Genomic DNA, 14,513 nt, shown 5'->3' with positions numbered 1-14,513 from the left:
GATCAGTGTCAGTGATGTTTTCTGCAACACCCCATGTTATTAACGTCTCAAACAAAGAATTAATAAGCTGTGGTTTCTCAAAGCTACTGACAACCTGACAGACTGTTATTGCCACTGTGGTTTTATTGTATGTCACAGATGTGTTTCCTATCAGCTTCGCACTGGCACTCTCATGAGACGTTCTGCTTTTAGAAAACCTGCACCCTGTCACCCTGCGCTTATAGGATCCAGCTATGATGTGAGTCAGAGGGTGCATAGACTCGTCATAGTTGCCATCGAATAGTTTACTTCTGAATAATATTGAAAACAATTTCTGAAGAATCAAGCAAAAAAATAATTAAGTGAGAATAAATGAGACCCAAAAAAATCACCTCAAAAGCTAAGCCTAAAACTGTACAAGCGTGGCCCGTTTCAATACAATATTTTTGTTTTTGCTGTCGCTTTTTTCAGTTTCGCTGCTCTAGTTTTCAGTCACACGTCACAAAGAGTGACTCCTGTATGCAGTCTTTTTGTTTTTTATTTTATTTTACCAGATTTGAAAGTGCTCATGTTTCTCTGCCCGAGAGTTAATGTAGTTTTTTGTTATTCTTTTTTGTTGTATGTTAGGTGTGAAAGAAATACTATGCTAAATTACCTAAAAAAATCTTACATAAAGTACAGGTGATATTAGTCTGTTAAATCTAACATTGATGTTAGGCCAGATAAAACCATGTAAGACAGAATCTAATATTATATATCCTCTGGAAATAAACTGAAAACACAAGCCTCTCTTGTGAGAGTTGTGAGTGCAAGTGTTTGATTTTAGTGAATTATGTGTGCCTAAACTCATACTGCCTGTAAAACATATACATAAAATATAGAAATAAAAAAAAATAAAAACAAAAACACCATATACAACAAGCTAACCTTCAACAGCACATTAGCTTACTAACATTTAATGTTTCCATACCTTGCTAACGTTAATATGATAATGTTAGCTACAAACATTTTTTTTTTAGAAAAGACTGAAGACAAAGTTATACCTGCCCAGTGATACTCGAACATTTCACTCTTTGTGTGGCTTTCTTTGATTTTTATTTCACTTATAGCAGATTTTTTTTTAAAAAAAGTCAAAATATAGGCCTATTTGCCTTTAGACTTTTGTGGCAGAAAAGGAAACTATGCTTCTCTCTTATGGGGACCCTAAAGGAAGTGACACATCTCATGCCTGGGGACCCTACTCTCTTCCAATTGGCTCACAGACCTGGGGTCATTTTTTTGTTTCAAATTATTTTTATTCAATCTCATTTTATTGATTTATTCTCATGGAATTTTGCTTAGTTCTTATTGAAACCAATATAATCCCATAGGCTTACTGTGTATCACAGCAGAAGTGTATGGTGTTGCTATCTAGACCACATCCTCCCCTCAGTCCTGGTTTGACTGGAGGTTGTAATAGTTCGGCAGAGCTGGAGAACATTCAGTTTTCAGAGTCATGAGTATCAGGTACTGGAAGGTTCTCATCAGTGCCATCTGTAGGGAAATATATGCACAACGCCTGCATGACATCATATCAGTGTACCTGCAGTTAGAAAGAAAAAGAATATCACAAGAGTATAATTATTTCCCCATTTGTTTCTGTTTATTGTCAGTTATAATAACTTGTACACTACAAAGAATGACTTGTAGAACCAAAGGGGCAATGCTATACTTGGAATAAATGAACAGGTCCGCAGAGTATCATAGTTGGGTTGGCCTGGTTACGCTGGGAATGCAACACTGTGCGAGTGACATGAGACTGGACGAATGGTAAGGAAGACTTAGGGTGATCCCTGATTGTATCGCCAGTCTGTTTACCGTACTACTGAAGCTCTGGACAGAGGAGGCATTACAGAGCCTGCTGGTGTCTCTGCTATGCTAGTTTACATCACATAATTCTCCTCCTGAAGCTGGTAACCAGGGGACCTCTGACAGAAACATGGTGCGGCCCATTATACAACGGGATTAGAGTATGTGGTGGCTGGAAACATACAGTAGAGTGGAATAATGGACTCTCCTCTCCACACAGAGAGATGTTTTGGTTCAGTTTGAGGCTGATACCTCGCACCTCAATACAGGCAGAGCCACAATGGCTTGCATTAAAATGAACCATTACAATAAGCCGGGGACGCCATGATGGCAGTCGTAGGAGTAACTGTGGGCGAAGACTCAGTTCCACTGGCTAAAATCAGAGCATCTTAAACACATAGCAGTGACTCTTCGCCTTGTTCGCTACTGCGAAAGTAGGCCTTCGCCACAATAAGAGACAGATTTGTGTGTAACATGGACTTATACATTTTCAAATGGGAATACATTTGCAGCAATCTCATCTTCAAAGCATGATCCAACTGCTTTACAGCTCATGGCTTAATACATTAAATAATAAATAACCCAATAAATAAACTAATAAATACAGTAGAATTATAAATAGCTGTGGTCAACACAAAAGTGTGCATGGAGACTTTTTGCAGACAGTTTTCCTGTACAGTACCATACAGCAGCCTGAGGTGCAGGCTACAGTGGTGTACACATAAATAATTACTTCACTGGTCATTGCAGTGGAAGCACACACACACGCGCGCGCAAACACACACTCTCACACATAAAGTCAGGATTAGCAGAGTCAACATAATAATTCCAACAGGGAAGAGAGTAAAAGTACATAATACATAGTTTCCTCCCCTTTTCATTCACCTCTGTATGCAGGTGGCTGACATACTGTTTATGTCAGAGGGGAGCACAGATGCACCCTGGTACCTTTCATTTCGGCCAGGTACTCTCCTTCGAGCAGCAAGTCTCTCCTGATGCATCATGCTAAACAAACCTGCTCAAACTAGATGGAATATACAGTGCATAGTTTACAAAGCCAGAACTTGAGAGTTTACATCTATACAGACAAACCTATACAATTTTTATCATAAAAAAAGTTCCTTTTCTTTTTTGCTTCCTATTTCATTGGCCGACTTCTCTTTTGTTCTCACTCTTGTTGATCGCTGTGCTTCGATGAAATGGAAGTCTTTGGGGAGATGAGTATACATGATGAGGGGGAAAAAAGTCAGATTTTCTGAAATGTACAGTAAGCCGTTGATGTGTCCTCTTTTTGTCTTCTATTCAGCTCCTATTGTTAGGATATATATATATATATATTTATTTATATAGTATATAGTTCTTAATGAATTCATTTTTGGTTGCTTTGTGGAAGAAGAGAAAGAAAGTGCTAACATACATCAAGATTTGTTCTTTGGGCTCTATCAAATTAATTTTTGACGTGTGGTAACCCATTTCCATTAATACCTTGTATATGCGAAGACATGAACATTGACAGCCAATTTCATAGTAATGTGCCATATCAAAACACATTTCTCCTCTTTGATCCAGGCTCTGTATTGGAGAGAGATAATGGTCTAGGGTCGAGGGCCCTGGACTGTACAGCAGTGCGGGCCCTGTCGAGGGCTTGTTATGACTGAACCGGAGCACAGTAAATTTAACAGGACTTCTCTGTTTGTTTGTGTTTCCCTTCTGTGCTGTCTGTCGCGCTCAGAAGCCGGGGCTGTCGTAGCTGCTGCGGCTGTAGTAACTGTGGTGACTGCGGGAGCGACTCCTGCTGCGGCTCCAGCTCCGGCTCTGGCTGCGGCTCCGACTCCAGCTCCGGCTTCGGCTCCGGCTTCGGCTGTGGCTCCGGTTGTGGCTTCGGCTGCGGCTGTAGCTGCTGTAGCTGTGGCTACGGCTGCGGCTGGACCGCGACGGGCTGCTGTCGTAGCTGGATGACGAGGGACTGGGCCGGTAGTACGGGATCGGACGCTTCCGAGCACTGGGGAGAGGAGAGAGAGGGGGGGGCGGGATGGAGCATTACATCAGACAAAGATAACAGTTTGACGAGTTAGTGTCATGGTCAGGCATTTATCTGATGCTGATGTAAAACACGTGATGGATTAAGACAAGATTCGGTTGGTTGAGAGCAAATCAGTGTTAGGTTACAGAAGTGGAAGACTTATGATCAGTACAGGTTCTGAAAGAGAGCAGCAATATGGGTTAAAAAGCTGTTCCAAGCTGTTCAACCACACACACACACGCACACACACTCACACTTTAATCGCGCACACACATAGCAGAGAAATGCATCGTTAGTTTAAGTTTAGATTGCCTTGTTAATAGCCACCCTGGAAGTGCTTCCTGTAAAGTAATTAGCTATTAGTTCCCAAAAGAACCTCTTCTTCTCAGTGGAGGCCAACACCCAGAAAAATCAACAGTCAACAGTGCGGGGAGAGATAAACGCTATCAAGGTATCCCTGCTGCTACAAGGTGTGTTTCACCTTGTCATTGCAGCATTGTAGATTACTCAGCTTTAGCTTTTGTCTTCTATATCTGACATGGGAATCCACAGCCTTTGCAATAGAGGTATATCCACTTAAATAAACCTTGATAGCATTTTAATCTCTGTATCCCTGTGTTACAACATTAGTGCATAACCGCAGTGAGGTATAGCTTTAGAGCTGGTGTGAGTTTCTTTGTGTAAATTTCAGGAAGGGGATGGAGAAGCACAAAGACGACAGAAAAAACAGGAGGAGGCCAGGTTTACTCAGGGGACCTCTGATGGTTTGCTGTTCAGCCAAGCTTCAGGAGTCAGGTGGATCCTGCTGCACGGCAACTGTTACCAGGGTAACTAGCCTGCAGCAGCTCAGTTCAGCAGCATCCCGTTGTCTTGGCATCAGGACCTTTAGGACTGGAGTGAAAGATGACAAGGTACACACATTTCACCCATGTCTATTTACACTTGTGTGAGAAGTTAGAGAGGTGACACGGAGTGTCTTTTTACACCACAGAAACACTTTTCAAAGGAATGTGGGAGTTTTCTTATTATGTTTTAATAACTAATTACACACTACTCTTTAAGTGCAACAAGCCTCACAGAAGTTTCCATGGGAAAAGATCAAATTATCAAAATTGTTTCAAAAAGATTTATATGTTAACTGTGATTCAAACATATTTTCATCAGTAGAGAGAGGATACAAGATACAAATCTGCTCTCAGTATGCAGGAGCTTTGTAAATGGTTATTGAATATTAAGCAATTCATTGATTCATATTTAATGGAACAATAAACAATACCACACAAACAAATCAGTACGTCAATAAATAAAGAGATCAAACAAATTAAATACATCAGTGGAGATTAATTAAATACATATTTCTGTCAGCCGTTGTAATCATACATGCCCTTATTGTTATGTACACTCAGTTGCCAGTTTAGCTCGGTACACTTAGTCCTGCAATAAATCCTCCCTTCATGAAGGTTAATATTGGTGTTGATTCAACTGTCTGATCATTATGCAGGATGTAGTTTGAGGTGCTGTTGAACTGCATTGCGTTATACAGAGAGGTGTTTCTGTTGTTTAGCCGACCCTCATTGATATAAATGGATAGAAACACCCGCCAGTAAAACACAATACAGTTCAACAGCACCACAAACGACATCCTGCAGACTGCAGGCACTATTCAAGGCTGAAAAAAGTACTTAAAACAAAACAAACAGCAAAACAACATTGAATCTGTTAATATTACAATAGGGAGTTAATATTCTCCAACATTAGACTTGACCGTTAATCAAAGATAAGGCAGTAAAGGACAGTCCTGCTCTTTGTAGTAAAGATGGAAATCTATCTGTCTATCATGTCTCTCTTATTGCATTAATAATGCAGTGATTTACATAACATTTGTAATATTTCTTGTTTGTATTTGTTTTGTTATAATTACTAAGAAGTATTATTATATAATTATAATTATAATTAATTTAATTATATTATATTACAGCTCCTGCCTCCCAATAAGGAGATCGTGGGTTCGTGGGTTCGATTCCCGGACCGGACCAACATCACACAATCTCTCTGGGTGGAGTCTGCATGTCCTCCCCGTGTTACCGTGGGTTCTCTCCGGGTTCTCCGGCTTCCTCCCACCGTCCAAAGACATGCATGCATGTGTAGGTTAATTGATAACTCTAAATTGCCCGTATTGAATGAATGTGTGAGTGAATGGTTGTCTGTCCTTGTCTGTGTCTGTGTTCGCCCTGCGACGAGTTGGCCACTGTCCAGGGTGTGCCCTGCCTAAGGCCCGAAGTCACTGGGATAGGCTCCAGTCACCCGCGACCCCCTAACGGGGACCAAGCGGTAGAAAATGGATGGATGGATATTATATTATTCTAATGACTTGTTATTAGCTAGATTGGTATAAATTTAAAAGCAGGAAATAGCATTTTCTGTTTGGCTGGATAACCTCCAACTTCATTGTGTCCTCCCCAACCAAACCGAAGCTACACTCTTGTAAACACCAAATTTCCACTTTACACAAAAGATTTAATGGATCTGAATGTCGTTCTTGAAATTTCCAGTTGTGAATTAGAGCAGGAACAAATCCCCTCTTTTTATTCCTGTTGCTTGTCATAGATGTAATTTGACGCTATAACAGAACGACTTTTGCCCCAGAATGAGTGCAGTGCTGTGAAATTATGGGTCATGTTTTCTTCAACTTCAGAGTGTAACATCCATTAAAGTGTGTCATGTTTGCATGCTGTTAATTCCAGACAGCAATCTGAAAATAAAATTCAAAAGTCAAACTGTCTCATAGAAGCCTGGTGTTCTGCTTTAGGAAAGTCCAGATAGTAAGTTGTGATCACATGTCCAAATGGAAATATATCAGGAGGAGGTTTATGATGCTGGACAGCTGTGTTACCTGGTGATCCTGCGAGCCTCCATGAAGCTGGGCGAATCTCTTCTCCTTTTGCGAATGGGCGAGTAGCTGCGTGAGCGGCGGCGAGCTCGGCTGTCGGTGTCTGAGCGGTTAGGGCTGTCCCTCTCTCTGCACGACACACAGAACACCATCAGAACGGCGACAACAAAGCACATGAGATCAAAACAAAACTATAAGCTGAAAGAAAAGTGTGACAGAGAACAAGGTTTCACCTGGAGTTGTTCTGTCTGTTGTGTGGGGACTTGGCCTTGCTGGGGCCCCTGTCTCTGGAGGCGGAGCGTGACGAAGAACGCTCGCTGCTCCAGGAGCTGCTGCGCTGTCGGAGGTTGGGTTTGCTCCGAGGCTCCTCTTTCTTTCTGCCCGACGTGTGTGAGTGGCGACCTGGAGATGCCGACGGGCTCCGGTGGTGTGCCTGACCCCGACTAGAGCGGTGGTGACGCTTGGAAGAGTGGCCACCTTTTGTCCTGGGGTAATTGGCAGGATAATACAGCAAATGTCAAATGGTTCTCTCTCAGTGGCAAAGCTAACGTGGAAAGTTCCAGGAGTGATAAGATCCTGAAAATGTAGGCTACATGAAGGCTTACTTTCTCTGGTGACGAGAGTTCCTCCCTCTGTGAGTGTGGTTGTGCTGGGAGTGGGCCGAGTCGCTGCTGTGAGCAGGGGAGTGGGAGCTCTTATTCTGGCCTCTCTGGCTCCCTCTCCTCCCTGTCGCCTGGCTTACGGAGCTCCCTACAGCTGTGTTCCTGCCATCCACACTCCCAGCCTCTCCTGCTGCGCACGTCTGTCCCGTTTGGCTCCTGCTGGGGGCGCTGTGGAGCTTGTGCTCTCTCAGCAGAGTGGACTGGATGCTTGCAGAGCTAGCAGTCAGCAGACGGAGCTTCTGTGGAGAAATTATGACCAACAAAGGAAAAAAAGAAAAAAAAAAGAAAATGGACAAAAAGAGGATTAGAGTGTTTTCAGGTTGGTGATTGAGTGCTACGGTGTACTTGCCAAAAGAAGGTAAACATCTAAAAGAAAAAGATCTAGGTTTTCTCCATATGGCTTATAGATAGTCCTCTATGGTGCAGCGCATGCAATACTTGGCATGCAAAACCATAATGATTTGAAGAAATCATAATCGCAAAAACAAACAAAAAAACTAGGAGGAGGAGGAAGAGAGGGAAAAAAACCAAAACAAAACTGTGAACCAAATAAGTTTAAGAGCAGAGGCAGAAAGTACAGAGCTACAGATTTTGTATAGTAGAAAAAGAGGACTTCTTCAGTTTTTTTTTTTTTTTTTAGTAAATGGTTAAAAAATGAAATAAAACAGAAAGAGAAGACAACTTGACGGAACATCACAGAAATGGAAGGAACAAAATAAAGATCACAATTATTGAATCAATCGAATCAGAAAACAAATCGTCTGCTACTCAATTTTCTCTTTCTGGATTTTTTTTCCTGAAGACAATTGCTGAGATGTGAACAGCGACCCATTTTCTTTGTTTTTTTTTTTTTAATGGTTACTCTTGTTTAACTCCCTTCTGGTTAACATCCACTTACCAATAAAGTGGTATTCCCTCCTTTAGTAGGTAAGGTATGAAGAAAAGGGAAAAGTGGGGCAACATAAGTGCATCATTAGATTCACAAAATGCAAGAGAAAAAGACACAAAACCCTTCCCTGCCAGTGACTCATGAGACAATGCATGGAAATCAATGGAAAAGAACTCAAAAGCAAAGAGGAAAACCACAATGTGCAGGGAATCCCTCACACAAAGAGTAAATCCTCTGGGCCCAGTCACCATCCTAAACATCACAGAGCAACTGGCTGGCGAGAGTTAAAGGTATTTTCTTTACCATTTTTCTCTCCATGTTCTACCACAGGGCAGCTGTTGTTTTACTGCCTGATACGTTTACAGGTTAACTACCTTAGCTTCTCCTGGTTACAATCAGTGTTTGTGCTCATGGGCTCCTTGATACAGGACACTTATAGTTATCACAATAACCGACCTTTCTGTTAGTGTAGTTCCAGGGAGTTGTTGCTACATTACAACAGTGAGTTTTAGGTTATTACTGAAATTGACTTGGGTTCAAGCACATTTTATGGCAATCAGAGGTTATTTTTAGGGAAATTGATTAATGTTAGAACCCCAGTAAAACATTTGGTCAGTAAAATTTTGTCTAATCCATGTGATTGGATCATTTGGGATTTTACGGCGAAAAGCTACTTTTAGAGTCGTGAATACACTCCATTATCTTGAGGCTAGCAGTTTTCAAAAATACCACTGTCTTAAAGGATAAGGCTGGCAATATTCTGTATTTTAACTATTGTCAATAAATCCCAAAAAACCAAAACCAACAATGATTTGATCCTACCATGATAGCTTGATATACTGTAGCTTATTCCTCTGTGCCATGGAGCTCCATTGTTGTCCAAAAATGATTCCAGACACATTAATGAGCTACACTGTTGCACTGCGTGACATGTTCCTTCATTAGTATGAACATGGGCACTGTAGTTTATTTTGAGACAACATACACTCACATAGATTGTCCTGCTGCTGTAAATACTCATTAGAGGCTGAAAATAGTGCCCAACAAATGCACTATTTACTCCTGTTTGAGTGACGTTTGCCCAGATGTTTTAGGAAATGACTGAGCTTTACCAAGAGCAGCTAGCATGGCTCTATGGATGGCAATGTCAGTCTGTCTGTCAGTTGGCTGGTCCAGACTGAAGTATCTTGACAACTATTGGATGCATTGCTATGTAATTTTGCACAGACATTTATGTTCCCCAGAGGATGAATCCTACTTACTTTGCTGATCCCCTGATCTAGCGCCATCATCATTTAGTTGATGACTAAATACCTGCTAAACTAATGACATTCCCATCAGCCTCAGCTGTACTTTGTTTTTTAGTGCTAATTAGTGAATGTTAGCATGCTAATACGCTAAACTAAGATGGTGAGCACAGTAAACATTAAACCTGCTGAACATCAGTATGTCAGCATTGTCATTTTGAACACATTAGCATGCTGATGTTAACATTTAGCTCAAAGAAATGCAGTGTCTAGCCTCACTGAGCCGCTATCATGGCTATAGACTCATAGTTTTGTATAATAATAAAACTACATATTTGTGACCCATTTTTAAAATGTTACATCGTCAGTAAAGAATTCATATATTTGAGGCTGAGTGCCACAGACACAATAGGGAAGTCAGAATGTTTTGATAGACTAACACATTGCTGGTTTAGGTCTTTTCAAGGGATTTGTTCATAGTAAGAAAAACAGAGTAATACCAGCCTTATCCTATAAACTGCATATGGTGAGTTAAAATATAATATAAATATACATAATATATAATATTATAAAATATATAATACAAAGCTCTATTTTAAGCATTCAACAAAAGTAGAACTTGGATAAGTAATTCAATAGGAGTTGGGGACTGAAACTTGTGATGCACAGTTATACACTGCTCATTGTAAGCAGGCCGTAAAAAGAGGGTAAATCTCCAAAAGGCGTTTTGTATGAAACCAAATACAGCTGGCTCTTCCGCATGCATTATCATGTGCTGTCTGAACTGCTTCGTAATCTAAGATACAACAAAAGCACCGACTGGCAGAAAGAAGAGCCGTTCTCCACTATAGAGAAGACAACTAAGCGGTATAATAAGAAAACACACAACCACTGGTGCTTATGACAGTTGTTAGAAACAGTCGTGGAAGTCAATATGGTGAAAATCATAAGACGAATGTACTAATTCACCAACAAACAGAGAGATGCTGGACAAACAGGAATGCATTCTACTAAAACAGAAAGAAAACAAAAGTGGAGAAAGAAATGGACCTGGAAGATAGAGCGGGATACTGGACTTCAGAATGAAGTAAAGGAGGAAAGAGAAAAACCAGAGCTCTATGTAATCCAATCTTTTAAGAGTCAAATCATAATTGATGAAGTTAAATTAATTTGGTTAAAGACCATTGGTAAATAACAGGAAGAGAGAGAGACAAAGAGAATAAGAGAGAGAAACATTGACGTCACTCAGGCTAGGGTGCTTGTCACATTCTCATCTGCATAAAGATCACGTGCGTAGGCAAAGCATTACCTACCTTCCATTTCAATCAGTGACACGTATGCAATATCAACAAAAAAAGGAAAGAAAGGAAAAAAGAAAAAAGGAGAAAGGAATGTTCTCCGCAGCGAAATGGGAAAAAGACAATGACCTCTTTTAGTATCAAAGCTACATATTTTGTCCAGAGACTAAGGAGAAATAAACAAACCAAAAAGTACAAAGAAAATAGAGGGGAGAAAAATAAAAAAATCCAGATGGAATTCAAATCAAACTAAAATTAGAAACAAAGGATGAATCTATAAACTACATGATTTGCTTTGTCTTTTTCGCTTGTACAAATGCAGCCATATTTGTATCAAAATGGGGGGAAAGGATAGAGGTAAGCGGATAGAGTTAATTGTCACATTAGTGGACATCCATGTAGAGTAGAGTAGCTAGAAGGAAGGGAGGGAGAGGAGGATGGGGGAGGAGGAGGAGGAGGGCATGCAGAGCTGGCAGATGTGAGGGATACGTGGGAAGAAAAATGCCAGGACAACAAGAGTGAGACGTGAGTCACACATGACACAGAACAGGTGGGGGTGGGGTGGGGGGGTGGGGCGGGTGTTTAGGGGGCAGTCACTGCTAAGATGGACAACTAAAGAGTCAGCACATTTGAAAGGGACCCCAGTCACATTTTGGCCTGGGTCTTCTTCAGTAGCAGCACTTCTCTACTCTACTTTTTGGACGTCAGCCCAACTTTCTTCCAGGCAGTCTTTGTTTATTTATTTATCACTGTAAACACAGGTACGGTAAGAGAGAGCCTCAAGGAGCTTTGTCAAATCTGCTGTTAGCATGAACAGGGAGCTTACTTTCAAAATGGCTTGGGTCCCTTTAAAATAACAATCATGTTAATAAATGTGAGTTGTCCTAGTTATTTTCAAGAGTCCATGTACTTGTGTTTGAAGACATCCATTAATAATGAGCAAGAGGACAACTAGCCCTGTTTGGGACTCTCTCATTCACTGTGTAGGAGTCCGGGATGCTTCCCATTGAAAAGCTTGGGGAAGCGGCTGTGCGCTGCTGTTTATCGGAGTTGGGGAAGTTAAACACACGTATTTAACAAACTAGCCAGAGTGTCCTCATCCTTCTCTCTTGAAAAAAACAAAAGGAGCAGCGAGGAGCCCATTCCACACTCGAAAACAAACTTGACAAGCCGCACAAAGGTAAGATTTATGCTTTAATGAAACAATTTCCTAACACCATGTTTCAGTTTTTCAAGCGAGAGGGCCTCGAGGAGAAGGACTACCTTGTTGGTTTGGCAAATGCACGTCTGCTTAACCTCTCCACCTTCGATAAAGAGCAGTGCACAGCCGTTTCCCTAAGCTTTTCTACGGGAAGCATCCAAGACTGCCTCCCACACAGTGGATGAGACAGTTCCAAACAGGGCTAGAGGACGACTACAGGAACACAAACTGAGATGATAGATAGACAACCAGAGCTGCTATACAGAACATTTGCTAAACCACACAACTGCTGCAGTAAAATCAAACTTGGATCCAGGATCTGTCACACATAACCATCCTCCTATGCAAACATTTCAGTTTGGGGGATGAAACGAATACTTTATCTTTTGGTGGAGATTAACAATAGTGGCAACATCACCTTATGCTACCGAGATGCTGCTTAAGAAATGTGAGCCAATTAAATGCTCCTCTTTCACTACATCCCAACTGAATGGCTTAAAAGTACGTGATCAAACAGACCTCCCTTGCCATTCTCCACTGGCCTGAGCAGATAGAGCAGAAACAAATGTCAGGGACAGAAGAGATAGTGCCACCTAGGGGCAACATGCACATCGACATGGTAAAGTAAAGCAGTAGAGAGGAGCATGTGTTCAACTCCTGGTGGTTTGGCAGGAGCTGTTGGACGCCTGGAGGAGAAGAGGATCTATCACTGAGCAGAGCATGTGCTTGAGAAGAAAGACAACTGTATTGACAAGAAGAAACTATTACACATACCCAGTTAACCTACTTGGTCCAGTTCCAAAGCATTTGAGTGCTTTTTATATAAACGAGACAGAAAGATTTGGGCATTTATTCATGGGTAAATACCACTTAAACTGATAAGGAAAAAAACAGTAATGAATGAAATAAGCAGAGAGAGAGAAAGAGAGAGAGATCTCATAGACACATGCAAGCTGGAGTAGAAAATAGAAGACATCAGTTCTCTGGAGTGAGCGTTTACAGGGTGTTTGCAGCCCATTTAGATGCTTATTCATCAGAGGAAGATTATTTCACAAGCGATCCCTTTGGTCTAAGTGATGTCTTTTGTTTTATTCCAACATAATGGCTGTCATCCTACTGTAGCTCTAATGATCCATTTACAGTATGGAAGAGCAACGTTGTTTCCATAATAGAAGAGAGTGATTTAAAACTCATCACAGGCAGTGTCTTTTAGGTAATCAAAGACTAACAGAAATGTTTCGTTTCAAAGGAGCCAAAACAAACAAGGAGCAGTTCCAAATTGAACAAATAGAGCGGAGTATATATATGCTTTATAATACTTTAGGCTTTAGGAGCCGATTGTGGACAGTATGTGGTGCTGTTTGTTATTTTAAGAACAGTCGTTCCGTCTTCTTGTTGATATAGATTCAGTTGTTGCACATCAGTTTTAGGACACGGCTCGCCCCCCATGACAGATTTAAAATGCCTGAATCAAACAAAGAAATAAAGTCATATACAACACAGAAAAAAGAGGGTAGCCACTTGGCTTACTTCAGGCACACTCACACCGAGCCATGGATGTAGTAAAGTACCTTTATTAATTAGGGCATGTCAGAGTATATATGATAATTCGAAGAGCACCTGGCTTTCACATTTCAGAACTGTGAGCACCCAGTATTCTCTTCTTTTGAAATACAACACACTTAAATGTTAAATGTATTTCCTTTTTTATGTATGCATTAACTGTGTCGTAATCAAATGAAAAACATATGTCAAAAGAACAATATTTTTAGCTTTTACTAAGGACTTACATTTTTGGTCAGCAGTTTTGGGAATTCTCAATCACAAATGTAACTAAATGTAAAGTCAAGAGTAGTGTCGCTGCAGCCGGCTAGCATACAGAAAACTGTTTTAATGTGAAAGGCTGTCTGTCATGGCTGCCATCAGCTTTTGCCAGCAATGATCCAAGCAGAGGTCCACCCATGGTTCTGCCCCCAAGCTGTGATTTCTTGTCATTTGGGCATGTACTGTATGATGCATCTCCATTTCAAAAAAGAAAAGGTTCCCTTGCACCTCCTCATGAAAACTAATGACAGCATTTTGCTTTTAGTATTGGCGGGTCTATGCTGTCCTCTGCTGAAATGCAGTACACCACTTCACTTTGTTTTCTGTGTTGCGATTTGATTCTAAACAAATCGTGAAATGAAAATAAAAAATAAACCAATTTTAAATATTTTGCACTTGAGCGTTAGTTCGTGGGTAGCTAGCAGAGCAATATCTTAGTAGGAGGTGCGTGTTTGGATTTCAGCTGGCAAAAAAATTCCAAAGAATGTGGTTGAGGTATGATTTATTAATTTAACCCTTATCGTCCTCCTCCTGATCTAACAACGCAGGTGAGGGAGCTGCATGTGGAGGCCAAATGTCCTCTGTAGTTCCATATCTCTCCACAGCTCTCTCTGTATTTGTTAAGCCACGCCCACTGTTGAACGATCCAATC

The 14,513-nt window shown here is 41.0% G+C and overlaps 1 protein-coding gene across 2 annotated transcripts in view; it reads right to left on the bottom strand.

Annotated features, from left to right (window-relative positions):
- Positions 1 to 1,596: 1,596 nt before the first annotated feature.
- The window catches only part of srrm3 (serine/arginine repetitive matrix 3), a 72,871-nt gene continuing 59,954 nt past the window's right edge, over positions 1,597 to 14,513 (bottom strand). Inside the window, exons 11-14 of one of the 2 annotated variants that reach the window (XM_044223514.1) lie at positions 7,346 to 7,638; positions 6,974 to 7,225; positions 6,744 to 6,869; positions 1,597 to 3,829 (exon numbers count right to left, since the gene is read on the bottom strand). In XM_044223514.1, coding sequence (XP_044079449.1) covers positions 3,556 to 3,829; positions 6,744 to 6,869; positions 6,974 to 7,225; positions 7,346 to 7,638 — 945 coding nt within the window. In that variant the 3' untranslated portion in view covers positions 1,597 to 3,555. Of the gene's footprint in view, positions 3,830 to 6,743; positions 6,870 to 6,973; positions 7,226 to 7,345; positions 7,642 to 14,513 lie in introns of both variants that reach the window. The other variant, XM_044223513.1, reaches the window with a different exon arrangement.

Source organism: Siniperca chuatsi, linkage group LG14, assembly GCF_020085105.1.
Source record: "Siniperca chuatsi isolate FFG_IHB_CAS linkage group LG14, ASM2008510v1, whole genome shotgun sequence".
Taxonomy (NCBI): Eukaryota; Metazoa; Chordata; class Actinopteri; order Centrarchiformes; family Sinipercidae; genus Siniperca; species Siniperca chuatsi.
This window is presented reverse-complemented; position numbering and strand designations above follow the sequence as displayed.